At 33.6% G+C, this 20,909-nt stretch overlaps 2 protein-coding genes across 3 annotated transcripts; both read left to right on the plus strand.

Moving 5' to 3' along the window:
• The first annotated feature begins 203 nt into the window (after nucleotides 1-203).
• On the plus strand, nucleotides 204-4,527 carry LOC21391694 (probable WRKY transcription factor 51). The gene is made up of 3 exons (XM_010110253.2): nucleotides 204-541; nucleotides 730-894; nucleotides 4,162-4,527. Exons 1-3 carry the CDS (start codon nucleotides 279-281, stop codon nucleotides 4,364-4,366), a joined length of 633 nt encoding a protein of 210 aa, XP_010108555.1. The 5' UTR covers nucleotides 204-278; the 3' UTR covers nucleotides 4,367-4,527.
• A 9,776-nt stretch (nucleotides 4,528-14,303) lies between these two features.
• On the plus strand, nucleotides 14,304-20,336 carry LOC21391696 (small GTPase LIP1). 2 transcript variants are annotated; one of them, XM_024173601.1, is made up of 8 exons: nucleotides 14,304-14,988; nucleotides 16,399-16,490; nucleotides 16,596-16,737; nucleotides 18,172-18,476; nucleotides 19,182-19,235; nucleotides 19,391-19,515; nucleotides 19,798-20,038; nucleotides 20,167-20,336. In XM_024173601.1, exons 1-7 carry the CDS (start codon nucleotides 14,898-14,900, stop codon nucleotides 19,991-19,993), a joined length of 1,005 nt encoding a protein of 334 aa, XP_024029369.1. In that variant the 5' UTR covers nucleotides 14,304-14,897; the 3' UTR covers nucleotides 19,994-20,038; nucleotides 20,167-20,336. The 2 variants fall into 2 exon arrangements, with proteins under 2 accessions (XP_024029369.1, XP_024029367.1); XM_024173599.1 differs by having other exon boundaries at nucleotides 19,798-20,336.
• Nucleotides 20,337-20,909: the final 573 nt, after the last annotated feature.

Below are 20,909 nucleotides of genomic sequence, written 5' to 3' on the forward strand. Positions count from 1 at the left end.
GTCCTAGACTGCCACGTGGCACCACTAGAGAAACTTCATGGTATCCCTCCAGGAAAGTGCACATGAAGGACCCCCATTTAAAAAAAAAAGAAAAAAGAAAGAAGGATAATAATCATAAATATGGAAAATATAATATTATATTCCATGTGAATATATAAATATAAATACATATATATTCATGTGTTTAATGGAAGTAAACCTAATCCAGAGCACACACCCGTCTTTTTTTGACACAGCTACTACTGCTGTCTACCATATCCATCTCAATTTCAGCACTGATGAACTTCCACGGAAACCCTAACCCTACTTGGAGTCACTTTCCGGCGAACATCGATCCTCCGATGGACTTCGAGTTGTCGGATTATCTTGTTTTCGACGACGGCGCCGCCGGCGTTGACCAAGATTCCTCGCAGTCACAAAGGATGTTGTCTTCTCATGATCAGAAACACTTTGTTGGCGCTGCTGCAGGCTCTAGTGGATCCAGCGGTGCAACGTCAACAGACACTACTAACATGCAAGAGATAGTAAAACCCACTTTGGGGTGTGTTGAAATTGTATATATATTATTTATTTGGAAAAATACATACATATACATATATATATATATATATGTATACACACACCTATATATATAAGTATGTATATGTGCGTGTTATAAATGAAGCACTATTTGGCATGTGAAGAGAATAAAAGCTAGATATTTAGGCATTTTTTGTTTGCTTTTTGCAGAAAATGCAAGAATGGGGACATGAGAAAAAACAAGATGGAAATGGTGGGTCATAATAATAATAATAAAGTTGCCTTCAGAACAAAAACGGAGCAAGATGTACTGGATGACGGATTCAGATGGAGAAAGTACGGAAAGAAGTCGGTCAAGAATAGCCCAAATCCCAGGTAATTACAATAATTTTTACGGCCATTATTTTCTCAATTTTCTCGATTTTTATATATTATGATTATGATACACACACACACATATACATACATATACTTTTTTTTCTAAATTTAAGCGGTACGGAAAGAGTAAAACAATTAAACTACTGTGGGTTGATGATCTTGAGAATATATAAGTATGTATTCTCAATTATTTATTACACTTTCTTTTGGGGTGAAGAAAAAAAAAAGGAGATAAAAAACAAGCCTATGATTAATCAGAAGCTAAATTTCGTGATTAAAAATTGCATGGGGTGGGTCAGAAAACTAGTGGATCATCTTGATCCACCATCCCTCCTTCACTATCTGATGATCTCTTTCTTTATTATGACCACTTAAAGCCAGGCTAGCTAGGCTTGGCACTAATCATCAACTTGCACAAGTATATATGCACATTTTTTTTTTCATTTTTTTATAATTAATTTGTGTGATAAAATTATTGAGCATTGGGAATCAACTGGGTACACTCAACATCAACAGGACCCATATGATCAATAAATCTTAGGTATCTTTCGGTTCGCTAATTCGAGTTTTTAATTTGAATTGAGATGTGATATTGTGTGAGAACTTTTTACTGTAGTAAAAAAATTAGATGTAACTGCTTCTGAGAGCTTTTTACTGTAACAAAACTCGAATTCTAAACTCGAATCAGTGAAAAGAACGGGACCTTAGTAATCCGCATAAAAAAATGGGGGCAAAATCAGGGCCAGAAAAGTCAGTAAATTATTACATATATGATTGAGATTTATACAGTATTTGTTTAATTGGGTTTCTATATTCTCAAGAGATAGACACAGTGGGGCTTTAGTTAATGGAGCATTAATTAATATACATGAAATGATAATGATATTGATCAAGATGACATTATAGAGAGATTCAATTAGTTTAACCTATCGAAATCGTTTTATAAACAATAGTTAGTAATACGAATGTCAAATGCAGTTTTAGCATTTTTTTAGCGTAATAAAAATAATAAGACAATGCTTATCAAAATAATAATAATAATAATAATAATAATAATAAGACAATAACCCTTTTGCAGAAGATAAAACACCAAATTAAAGTTACACGATAACGTACGCTCATCATGTCAGCAAATGGAGGCGGCTAACGCTAGGTAAGAGCCGTCGTGTCACTGGCGATATGACATGACATAACCTCAATTAATTCCCAACGTGATACACAACCCCTTTAATAATAAATAAGTTTAAAATGAGGTGGTTTAAATTTTTATATGGCTCGTTAAACTAATTCAAGCGGTTTGAATTAAAAAGTGCAGCAAATTTTCTTAAAGTGTATTTAATTTACACGTTTAAGTCTGTAATTTTAATTCATTAGTTAAAATTTTGTGAAAAAATAAATTTTTAAATTTATATATATTAATTTGCTGAGACATAAATATATATATATATATATTAATTTTTAATATAAGGGGAGGAGAAATGCCACTACTTTCAAATGAGACTCAGGGTGATTTGAATGCTCAATTTATAATTAGGATAGAGGAGTTTACAATCAATTAGACTGCCCTCACTTGTCACATAGTTGATAATTTGGACCAACTAATTGCAACAGTTTGGTAAGTTTAAGAAGTTGTTAAAATTAAAAATTTAGTGGACAATTTGAATGAGTACCAAAAATATAACACCCCCAGTTGTTCCTAAAGGTATAGACGATTTGATTAGTTAATATATTTGTTAGTTAATCTTTTGGCGTTTTTTTTTTTCCCCTCTTCTCTTATTAAAAGGGGAGAATTTACGTAAGATTCATTTAGCATAATTTTTGCTGTTGATTTTAAATAGTATAAGGAAAAAGAATTCAGCCTCGTTTGGTTCCTATACATAAATACATAATTTTAATTCTAATACAGTGTTGTTCATCTCACAGAGAATTTAAATTCAAAAATTTCTTTTCGAATAATTGGTAGCCTAATTAGGCCAATGCCCATGTAGCTATAGGCTACAGCTAAGGCAACTCTTTAGAGGTCAGCTATATATGTGCACATGTGAAAAGGAGAACATCTTCTCATCATGCATTTGCCATGAAGGAAATGTAATTTCCCATGTAAAGTAATGACTTTCATTTTCCTCTCTATTGTCAACTTTTGATCATCCAAACTAATTAAGCTCATTATTATATGGCTGCCTGGTGCCTATTGTTACAGGGAAGCTGTAATTAGTTGCTACTTTGTCAAGTAATTATTATTGAATAATTTCGGAGAGTAGTGGAGGGAAGCAACAAATGATCATAGTATATGCACTATATATATATATATATAATATGGCTGCCTGGTGCCTATTGTTACAGGGAAGCTGTAATTAGTTGCTACTTTGTCAAGTAATTATTATTGAATAATTTCGGAGAGTAGTGGAGGGAAGCAACAAATGATCATAGTATATGCACTATATCATGTTATGAGAGTAAATTAGAATTTGGATGTACTCTTTTTTTGCCCTTAATATATATGGATCTACCAAGTATGATATAGGGAATGAAGTCAATTGGATGATGATATACGACAATACTAATTGAAATATATGTATAAAGTTAGTGAATTCAGATTTGTGATGAATAGATTTAGATCTTTATCAGATTGACACGAGTAATAGATGTGTCATATATGAGATGATCTATGTAAGTAGTCTGATTTAAAATGATACGATTAACTATAAATATAATTTACAACCCAGTTATATATGTAACACAAAAGTTTATATTTTTTATTAAATGCAAATTATATGAAATTTTTAAAAAGTGATTAATCTTCACTTTTCCTGAATGAAGAAAGGATAAATTAATCAATACACATGTTAAACATAAGTCTATTAATCTTGTTAAATACACATTATATGAGATTTGAAATAAGTGATTAACCTTCACTTGTTTTTTTTTTTTAAAGAAAAAAATAAATTAATCAATATGTGGGCTAAACATGTCACTATTATATAGAGTCAACAACTCAGCTTTCAATACATTAAGGTCAAGTTTAATTGCTCGTTCTTCAAATATTAGAAAAATACTTATGTGCATCACCGGTGGTAAGCACCATCACTAATAAAAAGTTAGGCCCACCTGCTGGTCTCACACTGCAGGACCCACTTTTTATTAGTAGATGGTGTTAAACTCCACCAGTGCCCCGTAACATTTTTTTAAAATATTATAATTCCACTATTTGCCTTTATTTTTATTTTTATCAATCAAGTAATTAATTACCATAAATGAAAACAGGAATTACTATAAATGTTCAAGTGGAGGTTGCAACGTGAAGAAGAGGGTAGAGAGAGACAGGGATGACTCAAGCTATGTGATAACCACATATGAGGGAGTGCACAATCATGAGAGTCCTGGTGTGGTTTATTACGACCAAATGCCTCTCTTGGTCCCAAATGTTTGGTCTTTCCAAGCTTCTTCAAACTCTTCCTCTTCTTCCTAGAATATACACTTCATTAGCCCAGGTCCTTTTTGGTTTTCCCCTCACAAAAAATCTACTTAATATTTGATCCTTGTTGTATCTAAAAATAGAGTGAAAATGGTGTTATTGTAATTAAGTTGCAAAGTAATTATGTGAGGCTAAAATGAATTAGGGTGTGTTTGGTAGCATGATCCTGGTTCAGAATCAGTGTTTGTTTACAGTAATTTTGAATCATGATTCAGAATCAGTGTTTGGTTTGGATGATTATGAACCATGATTCGGGATTTGATGTGATGTTTTAAACTATCTCAAATCATGATTCTAAAATCACTCCCTCTCTTGATTGAAGGTGATTCAAACCCATGATTCTAAATCATGGTTTCAGAATCATGATTTGAACTCAAAATCATGAATCATGGTTATGGTTCCAGAATCATGATTAGAATCATCATGGTTTAGTATGAGGATTCGTCTCATGGTTTGAATCATGATTTGTAACTCGCTATAATATTTTATCTCATAAAAAATATATATAAATTGATAATGATTCTGAATTCGTGAACCAAAGGATTAAAAATTCATTTGAATTTGAATCCGCTTTGGAAAGGTTATTTTTGCATATGCCACCATAAAGAAGTCCAGGCTTGCAAGTACATGATTGGACCCAAGTGGATAATGGTTGATTGGGCCTATTTTGTCAAGTTCGCAAGAATTGGATTTCTAATGGGTGAATTAGGGAAGAGGAATTTTGAGAATGCCGCGAGAATACCCGAGCTTCAGATTTATGCCAACAATATTAAATCTTGAGAAATAGTAGGAAGTATGTCGATATGAAAAATTTAAGAAAGTATATAAGTTAATTTTTAGCTATAGAAATTAATAGGTCATAATTTGTTAAGTTATGGTTCATAACTAGATAAGTTATGGACAAACTTATCAAGTTATGGTTCAAAGTCAGACAAGTTATGGACAATTATGGACAATAACTTGTCAAGTTATGGTTCATAACCAGACAAGTTATGGACGAAAATAGTAATTTGACCTATTTATTATCTTATGTAAACTATTGACCTATTAATTTTAATTCATCTCAAGTCTTAACCTATTTCTCTCTTTCTCCCTTAAATCTTTTGATTTGTGTAACCCAAATGAGCTATGAAAGTGTTAGTATTCAAATATACAATCATTTAAGTATAATTTACACATAAAAATCATACGATTGAATAACATATTTTAAAAGTGGTACCCAACTAAATTTACACGATTGCTCACATAAAATGAGGCGAATTAGAAGAATATCTTCCGTAAAAAGAATTAGAAGAAGATTGCTTTTAGATAGTTGGTATTCAAATATACGTCGTATGTGCAGATATTTAAGCTTTTAATTTACACATAAAATGGTATAAGTGAATTAATCAGGAGAGTAAAGAGAGGGATGACGGTTAGAGTTTCTTTGGAGAAGAAATATCATTTTAGATTTTAGTTTAATTTTAATAAATATATAAAAAAAATTTCAATCATATTCTTTTCCTTGTAATTTTAGAGAGACGTTATCAATTTAAAAAAATTACTCCCTAAATCAAGAATTTCATGACAACTAATTATAATTTAAAATTTAGGGATTAATTTATCACCTGTTAAAATATTTAGGGATTGACAATGTTATTTTTTTTGGACTTTATTTTTATACGGTATGAGATTTATGACTCTCATTTTACATAATAAAAAAACCATAAATTCAAATTAAGTGGACGAATGCACACACTTACACACTTAACCACTAGTCAATTTGGTCTTTTTTTTTTTTTTTTTTTGGGACCTACACATATTGTTTGTGACTAAAAGGCGTCCCACTTAATGAATGACAAAGATGAGAAAAAATCACTTTTTTCAATAAATAATGACCATTTTCTTTTTTGGACAATTCTTTTGTAGGGTAAACAAAAGACTCGCATCAAACATAATTAAACCTTTAGATTTTATCATGTCCTATTAAATTATCCCACAAACGTATGTAATTCATGTAATTTAATAATTTAAAATTGCGTCTTATTGGTAGAGTTTTTTTTTTCATATGCTATCACATTTTCTTTTGCATCTATTGACTTTTAAAAAAATAGATAAATGGTCCGTTTAGTTCGTTGATTCGAGTTGAGATGTGACTTTATGTGAAAACTTTTTACTGTGATAAAAAAGTTAGATGTGACTGTTTGTGAGAGCTTTTTACTGTAACAAAACTCGTATTTTAAATTCGAATCGATAAAATGAACGAGACTAAAAGATCCTTTATTAAACTCGAGTATATTGGAATTGGGGGTAGAGAAGATAAAAAGGGCATGTTTATCTATTGTTTGGTTGGAATGAAGATAGAAGAGAGTGGAGAGATGTTTGAATGAAGAGAGGAGGAAGAGGAGAGATAAAGGAAGAGAGTCTCCGTACTCACCAAATTGAATCCTCCTACAAATAGAACATAATAATTCAGGCCTTGTTCGGTTGCTCTACTTTACTCGAGAAAGGCTCACTCGAGAGTAAACTTTACTCAAGTTTGCGTTCGACGTGTGAGAATTCGAACGACACTCAAACTCAAACTCGAAAATTAATTTGAGTTACCCTGCCTTATTCGAGTTCACCTTCCCACTGCAACTTGAGTAACTTTTCTGTATTTCTACAGTAAGATTCCTGTTTAATTCTTTTTTAACTTTCTCTCTGGTTTGTTTGGTTGCCGAGAAAAGTGAGGAAAGAGAAATCGATGAATTTTTCAGGCAGCCGTTCTAACTCTCCCGAATCCTCCACCGAAAAATCCATCTCTATATAAAGAAATCAAACAAAAAAAGAAGCCCAATCATCTATTAAAAAACACACTATAAACAATTTCAACAAGCCCAGATAAGATTTATACAATATCAAACACCAACCAAACAAAATCTTAAACAATACCAAACAATGTCCACAACACTCTGTAAACAAAATCTTAAACAACTCTATTCGGAGGTGCTGTGGATTTAGATCGCGGCAGAGCTGGGCAGGTCACGATGAGGGGGATGGGTCGGGAGTCGCGACGGGGCTGTGACGGCGAGATTGAGTATATATGAAGGGGTGGGTCACGACGGGGCTTGGACACGATTGGGGGTGAAAGAGGAGAGAGAGAGAGAGTGTCGAAAATGAAAGAGGAGAGAGAGAGGGAGATTCGAGAGAGGAAGAGGGGGCGAGATACTTGAGAGATAAATGAAAAAAATGCCAAATACCGTCAACGATTTTTATTGCGACAGAAGGCTGTGGGAGGAGGAGAAAGAAGAGAGAAGAAGTCTGCGTTGGAAGAACTCACGTCTGCGTGGTTGAGAAAAGACAAAGAAGGCACTGGAGAGAAGAAGATATGAGTAAGTGGAGAGGGCATAAAAGCAACGCAGAGGAAAGGGGTAGAGAAAAGAAGAGGCAGAGGGGAAGGGGGAAAAAAAAAAGCAAGCAAATGAAGCGGAGGTGTCGAGGAAAAAAAAAAGGAAAAAATAGAAGGAAAAAGCTTGGGTTTCACACGTGGAGAGAGAAGAGAAAATACTTTTATAATGCATAATACTCGTTTATGATCCACACACTCGTTTATTTATTCAAATCAAATTGCATAAAATTAATTAAATGAAAAAAATAAAAAAAATTTTAAGATGCTATTCACAACTCAAGAATTAGTTCAAACAAACATAAACTCAAATAAATTCTAATCTCGAATCATAATTTAAATGTACACAATCAAACACAAACTCAAGTTACAACTTCAACTCAAGTTATAACTCAAACTCAACTCAAAATCTACACTCAAGTTATCTAACTCAAAAATACCAAAAGAACAGGCCCTCAAAAACTCCATCACATTTAAATAACAAAAGATTATTTTAGCATCCAAAAAACTTTATTAACAAATAGTAGAATATGCAATATAGGAGGCAACTAAACTTTATCCTCTATATATATATATATATATATATTATATAGCTGTATTATCGTAAATTAGATATGGTTTCCCTAACAAATTAAAAATCTAATCGTAAAGTCTCCAAAAATTATAAAAATACCACTTTCTAAAGAAATACCTCTAAGAATATTACTTTGTAGAAAATACTACTGATCTTAACTTTAAAACTCTTTTTACAACTAACTAAGAATAAACAACACACATCTGTTAATTTATCTACTTCTAACAGTAGCATTAACTCTATTTATTGTTGTCGCTACTATAAAGAGGTATTTTTTTTGCTTTGAATATTTTAAAGTAGTGGTTATGCATTAAATTAGAGATCAATTGATTAATGATACTTTATTTGTGCACCTCGAGAAAATTATATTTTCAATAACCTTGATAATGTGGTTATTATGCAGTATTTTTTAAGACAATATGGAGCCATTTCTTCTCATAAAAAAACGTGAAAATTATTAAATCCTCTTTCAACGACGCTTCTAATGAGCCTAAAGAAAACATTGATCTCCTAAAATTAAAACTGTGATACAGGTTGCTTCACAACCATGTAATAAAATCATTATTACATATTTCCAAAAGATTAGACACACAACATAATCTTATTAATTATGTCGAAATATAACAAAAAATTTAATCTATAACTATGAATAGAAATCACATTTCACAGTTGCTTCACTGTAGATTACCTCACAAATTAATACCATTATAATAATTAACAACGTAATAATGTAGCACGAACATTATAATAATAGTTGCGGTGATTATAGTTACTATATAATTATGTTGTTCTTAAAATATTTCAAAATTGTTACATTTTATTTGCACTCGTCTAAATATGCCATGTAATGTATTTATTTATTAGAACAAATTTTATAAATTCCCTTAGAACTTTATTATTTGTGTTAATATGTTCTCTAAATTTTAAAATGTGCATGTTGTGCTCCTTGAACATCGTCACTTGTGTTAACATGTTCGTGAGGTTAACTCCATTAAGTCTTTTAATGGAAATGCTTATAAACGCCTTCTGAATTTTGTCACTTATGTCAATATGCTCCATGAACTTTAAAATGTACATGTTTTGTCTCCTAAACTATAATATGTCTCAAACTTTTTTCCCTCCATATTGATTCTATCATTTTTTTGAACGATAATGTTGATATGATCATTAAATTGCTAATTATCTATGATATTTGAGGTTTATTGAATACATTCTCCTCTAAAAATGTTAGTTAAACACTAATTCTCAAAACATTAGTTGATTAGAGGCAATAAAAGAAAAAATGAAAAGTAAATCTGTATAATATAATGAACTTTGTTAGTTTTTTATCTTAATATTTCATCTAGATAGAAGTGTTCGATATAAAACATGTTATGCTTTATACATATATAACATTTCTAAATCTAAATGCGTTTAAGTCATTTATTTTATTATACCTTTAAAAAAAATCAACACAAACTTTAAGAAACCCATTAACTTAACAAACTTTAATGGTCAAATATCATAAATAATTAGCAATTTAATGGTCATATCAATATTTTCGTTAAAAAAACTAATAGAATCAAGATGGAGGGAGAAAAATTGGAGACATATCATAGTTTGGGGGACAAAACATGTACATTTTAAAGTTTAAGGGGCATATTACCATAAGTGACAAAATTTAGGAGGGTGTTTATAAGCATTTTCATTAAAAAAATTAACGGAGTTAACCTTAGGAGGCATGTTGACACAAGTGACAAAGTTCAGGGGCACTATATGCACATTTTAAAGTTCATAGGGCATGTTGACATAAATGATAAAGTTAAGAAAATGTATAAAATTTGTCTTTATTTTAAATAAAAAAATCATATATGAAACAGAAAGAGCACGCGACCTACGGGCTATGGGGGAGCTTTTGAAAAATAGACTTAAAATAGACATTCTTTCAAGTCACTAGGACTCAAAGTGAAAATTTTAAATAGATAACCCTCTACTTTAGTGAAACTTTTGTATTCTCCCAATTGCCCTTATCCTTAGTAAGTAAAATATCAGTGAAAAAAAAACTTTGGAGAAGAAGCCCTCTCGTCCAAGCCTTCTCGGTCGACCGAAGGCAACCACCGGTGCCGGCCTCCACTGCCGGAGACGCCTCCTGCCGACGTCCATCATCACCGGCATCCATTGGGATTCACAGTTCGGTTGTTGTTTTTGGCTTTTAAGAGAGCAAAATCAAGAGTATTCTAAGCTTGAGAAATCAAGATTCACCACCGTTATTTTTCTCAAATCTTCTCTCTTTTTTTTTTTTTTTGCTTATTTCGTTGTTTAAATGTTGGGTATTTGTACTTAGGTATTGTATTTGAAAAACCAACAAGAATCATGTTATTTCGTGGCCTCTTCAGAGTTGTGAAATCTGCAAAATCAAAGAAACCCATGACTTTCATTTCTTACCGTTCTTATCGGTGTGACTGGTAAGAAAAATTGATATCGGTCAGAATGTTCTTACTGGTGTGACGGGCAAGAAAATTACCAACTGGTCGGAATAATCTTTCCAGTAAGAACAATCGTTCTTACTGGGCCAATCTAAACGGTAAGAATGAAACACAATCAACATTTGTCATCGGTCATTTTTAATCGCTCTTATCGGAACCAATGTATAAAGATTGAAAACTTAGTTCAACATCTCTATACTAAGTTAAAAAAGTCATCCTTGAGGAAAAAAACCATGTTTAGTGTAATTATGAGAGTCTTGCATTATGGTAAATCTTGACCGTTATCTTCTAAACAATACAAACTAGATTTAGTACGATCCGAAGAGGCAATCATTATATTTATCAATCATAATTTGAAAAGTTTACATCATGAATGCATTATTAGTAAAGATCTCCATGTAATGATCTCACGTTCTCAAATGTATGATCTAAATTGATACTATTTAATTTTTTCTCACTAATTCTTTTCCAACTTTGAATTGTACTTAATTACTTCAATATACAATATGTTAAACTTCATTAAATAAACAAATTAAAAATAAATTTCAAAACCTTTCTGACCCTTCTTACCGATACCAATCTAAACAATAAGATTGTTAAACAAAAGTTATAGACCACTTGGCTCATTTCTGACTGTTCAGACCGACACCAATTCGAACGGTCAGAAAACACAGAATCCATACTTGGACATGCTGCCTTTTCTAACCATTCTTACCGATACCGGTAAGAACGGTAAGAAACACGCAATAACCATGCTGCCTTTTCTGCCGTTCTTACCGGTACCAATCTGAATGGTAAGAATTACTTAAAAATTGGACTGTCTTTCCGACCGTTCTTCCCGGTATCAATTTGAGGAGCAAGAGTGAAACACAATCCACATATGTCCTCGATCATTACTAACCTTTCTTACATATAGAAATCTAAAGGAAATCGAAAAAATGGAATCAGAACCTATATGTAGACTGTTTGTAACCGTTCGGTTTGGTAGCGATCTAATCGATAAGAAAACAAGCAACAAACCTAAATATCATCCGAACGTCAATGATGGATGCATCATTGTCCAAGTGTATTCTCGTAAGTGTATCTTCACATTATGTCAATACTAAGTCCATAATCCTCTTCTTCACATATTCTTCCATATCCTTTCAATGTATATATTAATATATATATATATATATGTATATATCTCCTTGTGAAGATATATTTCCTCACTCGTATTAGATAGGTTTTCTTTTAATCAAATGTATTCTCTAACTTATTTCTTTGGCAATATTTTGTTACAGGTTTCATGGTCTCTAGGCCATTTCTGACCGTTCTTACCGGTATTAGTAAGAACAATAAGAAAGGAACAGACTTATTTCATGGTCTCTCGGCCGTTTCTGACTGTTCTTACTGGTATCAGTAAGAACGGTAAGAAACCTTCAAAAATCAGAATGCCTAATATGACCGTTCTTACCAGTACCAATTCAACGGGCGAGAATGAAACACAATCCACATATGTCATTACTAATCTTTCTTGTATACATATATATACACACACACATATATATATATATGTAAAGGAAATCGAAAGAAATGGAATCGAAACCTACATATTGACCGTTTCTAACCGGTAAGAGTAAGGGAAATCTAAAGAAATAGTTTCGTAGCGATCTAATCGGTAAGAAAACAAGCCACAAACCTAAAGATCATCCGAACGTTAATGATGGATGCATCATTGGCTAAGTGTAACTTCACCTTATGTCAAGACTAAGTCCATAGTCCTCTTCTTCATATATTCTTCCATATCCTTTCAATGTATATATATATATATATATATATATATATGAATATGTATATCTCCATGTATATGTATTATTAGATAGGTTTGCTTTTGATCAAATGTATTCTCTAAATTAATTCTCTGGTAATATTTTGTTAATAATTGTACAGAGACCATAGTTGGCATCTCGGTCGTTTTTGATTGCTCTTACCAGCAAGAAACATACATAGACCATACTTAGCCTCTCGACCGTTTTTTACCGTTCTTACTGGTACCGGTAAGAACAGTAAGAAACTTACAGAGACCATACTTGGCCTCTCGGCCGTTTCTGACCATTCATACCGATAAGAAACATACAGACCATACTTGGTCTCTCAGCCGTTTCTGATCGTTCTTACCAGTACCGGTAAGAACGGTAAGAAACATACAATGACCATACTTGGCCTCTCGGCCGTTTCTGACCGTTCTTACCGGTAAGAAACACACATACCATACTTGGCCTCTCAGCCGTTTCTGACCGTTCTTATCGGTACTGGTAAGAAACTTACAGACACCATACCTGGCCTCTCGGCCGTTTCTAACTATTCTTACCGATACCGGTAAGAACGGTAAGGCCACTTGGCCGTTTCTGACCGTTCTTACCAGTACCGGTACGAACGGTAAGAAAATTACATAATCCAAGTAAACCATACTTGTTCACGACTACAAGTCCAAAACCATACGTAACTTAGATAAATCCACAATATGCCTATAAAATTCTGTATGTTTCTACAGAAGAAAGGGAAAAAAACCTTATTTATACAAAGTTATACAATTCATCATCAGTCTCATACACGTTCAAAATAGTAAATATAGTTCAAAAATACTATCTAATCATAGGTGGTCGCGGGGTTCTCTTGTACTTTGAGGATCTGTAAACGGAGTTCGCTTGTACTTTGACCTCTTTGATTGCCTTTTCGGTATAACATCAAGTTGTGTGGCCCCGGTATTTTGATCCATTTGGTGTGATCGAAGTCATTAGAGTCACCATGTCTCGATGCGGTCGGGGAATCATAAAACATATTATCTCTTTGACCATCTTCTTTGTCAAAACATTTGACGCGTTCTTTAACGAGCCCAACTTATCCATATGGTGGGCACTAATGCAACAAGTCCTATTTCACATATCAAACACATTTCCAGAATTAAGACACACATTTACACGATTTTATGATAAACATTCAGAAATAAATGTCACAAAAACAAGTCAGGCCTTTATCGAACATGTGGTGTTCACTAATGCAATAACAGAATCCACACCAAGAACACAAAACCAACAACCCAGATCACGAAACAAAAACATAAAATAAACACAGATATCTCACGGTGAGGAATGAGGAGCGTCAGGAGGAATGACCGGAGTAAGGAGGTTACTTTCACGGTGAGGAGTTGTTTAACTTTGCTAGAGTTAGTGGGTTGTTTTTAAGACTGGAGAGACGGCGAAAGTACGCACAAGCACAAGTGGTGGGGGGTTGGAGAACCGGTTGATTCCAACGATATTAGCGGCAAATGACAAGGTTTTTTTTTTTTTTTTTTGTTGGTTTTGGGGGGATTTCAGTCGTTTGAAGGAGAAGGAAAGATCATATTTCTTTTCTTACTTTTTTTTTGTTTAAAAACCGGGGTAATTTCGTAATTTAATCTAAAATTAAAATAAACTAAATAAAAAAGAAAATAATTTTTATAAGGGGTCTGGAGGGGTGTGATTTGCGAGGTACGGTGCGTGTAATCACTCACCAATGGTAACATCACGTGAGTGCTTCTGGACCCTCTCAGGCACCGCTCCGCACTCACGTTCGAACGACAACCGATCAAAACCCTCTCATCACCGAACCAAACCAACTTTCGCCAACCGTTTTAAATTTTGTTTAACCTCGTCGGCTTGCTTATTGCAGTAAAAATCAAACAAATAAACAAAAACGAATCAAATCATATTTCCTTAATAGTTTGCAATCCTACATATTTTCATTTCAGATCTCGTTTCTTCTTTCTTCTTATTCGCTTGCGAATTTGGAGCCAAACCCAGTTGTTAATTTCTCGGATCTGGGTTTTTGTGTTCTTCGTCTCCTTGTTGTGACATTTCTGGAAATGGGTTCTCTATTTTCGGGCTGATTTCGATGTAACATGGATTTTAGATTGAAACTGAAGACACCCAGTTCGAGAAACCGTTGGATCTTGAGTGTGTTTGATGGGACTTGATTGTGTGTAAGGAAAAAGAAACCAAAAATTAAAAAAAAAAGAGTTGTTTTTTTTTTTTTTTCTTGTGGAGTATTTTGTTGAGGTGATTTTTATTGGGAGGGTTTTTGTGAAAAAAAAAAAAAAACATGTTTTGGAGGGAACGTGAGAGGGAGAGCAAAGAGCAAAACGGAGGACCGCCCTGTGGGCAGGTTCGAGTACTTGTGGTTGGGGACTCAGGTACGTTAATTTATTGTTCTTATTGTGTTGCCCAGTTTATGTTTGTTTCTGCAGATTTTTATAGATTTTGATCTGTTTTGGTATTTTTCTTTCATTGTATGTTATGTGTTTAAGTATATAAAATATTTGTCTTTCATTGTGTGCTTTGTGTTGCTTAGTTTTAGACTCTTCCTGAAAGTTTGGAGATGAATTGGTGTCAAATCGGAGTACAGTTCTAATTGCTTTAAAGGTTTATCTTTAGTAGATTCGACAAACTTATGTTGCCAATGTTAGAACAATGAGAAGGGTCAGAACTCTTGAGTTTGTGGAACCTAATTATTGCCATACGCAGAGTTAGCACACGAATCGACCTATGGGGGTAAGGTTGGGGTGGGGGTTGGAAGAGGTGTTCTAATTCTCCGCCCCAAACCAAAATTTTATTAAGGGTACATTGAGGATTTTACACTTGTATTTCGGGTTGCCTTAGTTTTACTTGTATTGGGAGAGTACTGATTTTCGGGGAGTAGAGAGTTAAGCTGAAAAGTGGAAACACGACTGTTTGAATGGTGTGAGTGTATGATTCTCTTGTAATCTCTTCTTGTCAAAGGTGAATTCTATAATGGCTGAGGTCGGATGTAGAGGGTAACCACTCCAAATCGTGTGTGTTCTTGTTTGCCTTTTGTTTTATATTATTGCTCTTGTTAGGAAAGGATTAGGGCTTTAATCCGTTCGCAAGAACTTGTGTTACATGCATGAGGCTGTTTGATGTATTGGTGGAGCAATGTTGCACATTGTTTTGTTCGGGGCATTTAGTATGTTGTAAGGATGCAGAATAAGGAAATTGAAATTTTTAGATGGAAGAATAATGACAGAACTATAATTTGTTGCGGATCAGATACTGATCTGTATAAGGAAGAAATGGAATTGTAATTTCTTCTGGAATTGTAACCCACTTTGTGTGTGTTTTTCTGCTAATTTTAATTGTTAAGGCATAAATGTATTTTTCTATTGCATGTCACATGTTTATTGGTTTTTGTTTCTTTCTATAAATTTGGAAACAAATGTTTTCAGTTTTAGGTACAATGTTTTATGTTGCTTATTTATTTAGTTGGCTGAACAGTCGCAGAGTTAGAAGTTTAACTATGGTAGACTGACTTATGCAGTTATGCTCATAGTGTCACGAATAGATTAGTGGATCAAGGTTTGCACATGGTTTAGTTCAGGGCATGTAGTGTGTTATAAGGTGGTAGAACACGGAAGTAGAATATCTGTTTGGGGATAAAGTACTCGGATAATGATGATGCAATCGTAATTCACTTTAGATTATTTAATGATCTTTTGCATTTCAAGAAATATTCAAGTTTCTTGAACTGCAAATTTCCATTTCAACCGTAAATATGAAAGTCAACTTCTGCTATGATCGTTTGTTAGGCGTTGGGAAAACATCTCTTGTGCATCTGATTCTCAAAGGTTCTTCTACCGCTCGCCCTCCACAAACAATTGGATGTACAGTTGCTGTAAAGGTGAGAATTGAGTTTTTCTTTCTTTTTTTTTTCTCCCGATTCTGAAAGGACGCATGTAACCATTCTGGAGATCATAAAAAACATTTTTTTTTCCTGATTATCCAGCACACTACTTACGGAAATGCTGGTAGCTCTTCAAGCAGCATCAAAGGCGACAGCGAAAGAGATTTTTTCGTTGAGCTTTGGGATGTTTCAGGACATGAAAGATACAAAGATTGTCGATCACTTTTCTATACACAAATTAATGGCAAGTAGCAAAACTCCTCTTTTAAACATTCTATTTTTTTGGTAAATAGTTGTGTATGTTTAATATGAACAAGTGAAAAGGCTTCAAAACTAACATTAGCTTCCAACAGTAACTGTCTGATGTATTTCAGTCTCTGATTGGCCTCGTGTATTTCATTTTTTTTGTACAAATATTCTATTTAGTGATAAAATTAAATGGGTTGAGAACTATGGCAGATTTTGAGTTGACCCATTATAAGTTTCTTGGTACCTTCGCCTTAGGGACTTGCCCAGGATTTTATTCGTACTTGTTGCTAGTGAATAATAAATTCGTGAAACCCTTTTATGGCATGCTTACTTACTAGGATTGAAGAATGAGTGTCAATCCTATGTTTACTTGTTCTTTTTTATCTTGGAATGAGAGTGGGAATGATGGGCCCCACTCAAATTTGGGATGGAGGAATGGGATTGGCACTCTCATGCCCCCCCTTGGGATTGAGACTCCCCTTCCTGATATTAACATTAAATTACTATCATCATATCTCTATTTTACTTATAAATATAAAATTCAAAATAAAATTCAAAAAATAATGATTACAACATATATTTATTATTTTATTTGCCCAATATTATAATATTAACCTAATTATTGTTAACTTTAATATAATAAATATTTACTATATTTGTTTAAGAAATTAATAATATATTTTAATTTTTAACACTATTTTTTATTTAAATTTTAACAATTTATTTTTAATTTTTTTAATAATTGTACAATTTATATTTATTATATTTTTACCCTATTATTACACTAAATATTTTAATTATGATTAATTTTAATATAATAAGTACACAATTTATTTTTTAAATAAAAATATAAGATTGACTTAAAGGGTATATTAGTATTTTTACACTATTTCATTCTGATTCTAGGCGTAAGTAAACGCATGAATGGGATTTGGAGTGACTCTGATTCCGAATTCTGTCACCAAGTAAACAATTTATTCTGACTCCGATTCCTCACTCCGAATCCTACCCATTCCAAATCCTGCTCACTCCGATTCATGCCTATTCTAATTACGCGTAGGTAAACATGCCATTAAGCACTTTATGACGTCTTAGGCAGAATGCAATAGAGTTAGATTAGTTCAACATTGAAGTAAGAATCTGGCATGTGGGAAGTAGACTACTCAAGAATGTCATACATTTATTTTATGAAATAATGACTAGTTGAATAAAGAACTTAGAAATCTAATTAAACAAAAAATCAAATAAAATAAAATAAAGGAAAGGAAGAATGAATTGGTGTGATGTTGCTTGATCTTCTTTGGGAACTTGAGTGGGGAGTTGGTCTTTTGGTGGTTTATAAAATTCGAAAGTACATGAAATACAAAATTTTGCAATCACCGACTGCCTGGTTATTAGTTCTGAATTCTTCCATTGCTTTCATACACAGGTGTTATTTTTGTTCATGATCTTTCTCAAAGGAGGACAAAAACTAGCTTGCAGAAGTGGGCAACTGAGATTGCTTCAACTGGGACATTTTCGGCTCCTCTAGGATCTGGAGGACCTGGGGGCCTTCCTGTTCCGTATATTGTTATTGGTAACAAAGCCGATGTTGCAGCAAAAGAGGGCACAAGAGGAAGTAGTGGAAACCTTGTTGACGCTGCTCGTCAGTGGGTTGAAAAGCAGGGTCTGCTCCCATCCAGTGAGGAACTTCCACTTACGGAGACTTTTCCTGGTTCCGGACGTCTCCTTGCGGTAAGAAGCAAACTTTTCCGCTTGTATGGGGAAAATTATCCCTTGAAAACAAATTAAAGTACACAGTAATTTGGTAGTTCATGAAACTTATCTGTTGTTTGTGTTGGTATGAAAGGAACTTTTTGATATTTTGGTGTACATGCAAGTGTCCGTATATGCATCTATATTGGAGAAGTAGCATGCCTGCTATAAAGGAAATCCACTGTTGATTTGTGAAAATAATGTTCTTATGTTTAGTTACTGACAAGGAATTACAGTTTGCATGTAAATAGAAGTGCAGTTGTTTGATGATAGTAACTTGGTGTTCCGGAAAGCGTCTTGCTATTCATCCCTCCCAATCACACTGAGATATCCCCTTTCTTTTTTGTGTCCTCCTTAGTTTATGGGTTCATATTAGTCGCTTTTTCCGAAGTTCTCGAGTTTTGTAGTTATATGAATGTGTGCATGCGCTGTGACCTTTACCAGCAGGGAAGGAAATCAGTCTTAACATCAGGTGAAAGAAATCAAATAAATTTATTATTATTATTATTCCTGGGTTGCCAGTTCTCTCTGTAGATCAGGAGCATTTACCCAAACCTGAATAAGGCTGTCTTACAAATCGTCGTATCACTTCCTCTTCTCAATGCTTCTTTAATGTACAACATCTGCATGTAGTCAGCTTATTTGCTACCTGTTGTGGTTTACATTACTTGAGCCATAATGCAGGCTGCAAAGGAAGCAAGATATGACAAGGAAGCCGTGATGAAATTCTTCCGAATGGTCTGTGTTCTTATCCTCTCATTTTTCTCGCCATTTCATTCTTCATGTATATGGAACCATTGATCATGTGCCTGCGTGCATGCAATGTACTTGAATCTTATGATCATTGAATCCTATAATACGATAAAATAATGTCTTGCTTTTATATGATTCAGTTGATCAGGAGAAGGTACTTTGCAGATGAATTACCTGCTCAAAACTCGTGGTCCATCTCTCCAGTTCAAAGACCTGTTCAGCGATTGGATGATAATTCAAGTGATGACGATTACAAGAATACTAGGTAGTTTAGAAAACTCAATTCTTGGAATTTGTCTACATTGTTATCGTCATTATTTCGTGTGATGGTTATGCTGGCTCCAAAACGAGCATGTATTATGTATTTCCAAAACGATTGCATTGCTATTATTAATCGTTACGAATTTCGTTGGCGAAATTTGAGTTTGCTCAAAGTCATTGTCAATCTCTGAATTCTGTTATGGGCCAATTTCTTTTTCTTGTTTCTCTCTGCTGGTTGGCAATACCCTTCTCCATCCACGCTCACCCAATTTCCATTTGATTGTAGTGTCCGCAGCGATCCATACAAATACAACATGCTTCCTCCTCTCCCAGCTCAACGCAATCTCACTCCACCCCCGACACTCTACCCTCAGCAGCCGGTTTCGGTTTCTGAGAACTATAGCCTGCCTAGATTTGCTCTGAATGGTTCCGCCGAAGTCAGCAGTACCGCCCGATCAAGACGCTCAGATATTAACGTCTGATGGGGTTGAGTCTTACAGTTTATATTCACATTTCAAGAAGACAAAGTACGTAATTTTTTTGTTTTTTTGTTTTTGTTTTGGCCTTTGATAAATTGTCTATAATGATGAAAATGTTCTGATGTTCTTTTGTTTGTTCATTGGAATCTGCTACACTGATTCTTTCAATCTACAAGCCCCTCATTGTAAGTGGTACATGCTCTAGCACTCTGTTTGGACTAGAATTTATAATGATTGATTTGTTCAACCCGATAATACGGGCAATTCTTTTAAACCAAACAACGCTTGCTGTTGTATTTGTTTTCTCATTTCTCGATCGAAAAAGTTTCCAAGTTCAAGGCTTCGATTCTTCAACCGAATTGCTGAAAAAAAAAAAAAAAAAACTTGGTTTGTGCATTTGGTTTCTTTTCTCTTGTTACGTGTAAAGACTAATGACAACTCAAGTCACAATTCAAATTTGAAAAAAAATCTCACTTTTCATTTTTTATTTCTGTTTTCTCCTTTTTCAAGCACAGAGAGAGACATTAGTGGATTTTTTTTATACTGAAAATAATCTCTTAATAAAACTACTAAACGCATTTTTAAAAATGATTTATGTCTGAGATTAAAATCTCCGCATGGGAATTCATGATGGTTTCCAAACGAATTTTGTGTTTTGGAGAGGGATGTAGGAAATTACAGAGTGCAAACAAAAGTTTCACAATATAAACATCCGTCTTTGGAGTATCTTCTATCCGCTTACAATCATGTAATTCAATCTTTGGACATTGTATGAAGTTAAATTTATCCCCTTCCTGAATAGGAGCAAAACTTGCAAGACAAGTGTTCATAACAATTTTTTTTTTTTTTTAGAATATATGTACAAGATTCTGTTTTCTCACAATGTTTCAATTCTCATGACACACCGACACGTGATGTC

Source organism: Morus notabilis, unplaced genomic scaffold (genome assembly GCF_000414095.1).
Source record: "Morus notabilis unplaced genomic scaffold, ASM41409v2 Scaffold887, whole genome shotgun sequence".
Lineage (NCBI taxonomy): Eukaryota > Viridiplantae > Streptophyta > Magnoliopsida > Rosales > Moraceae > Morus > Morus notabilis.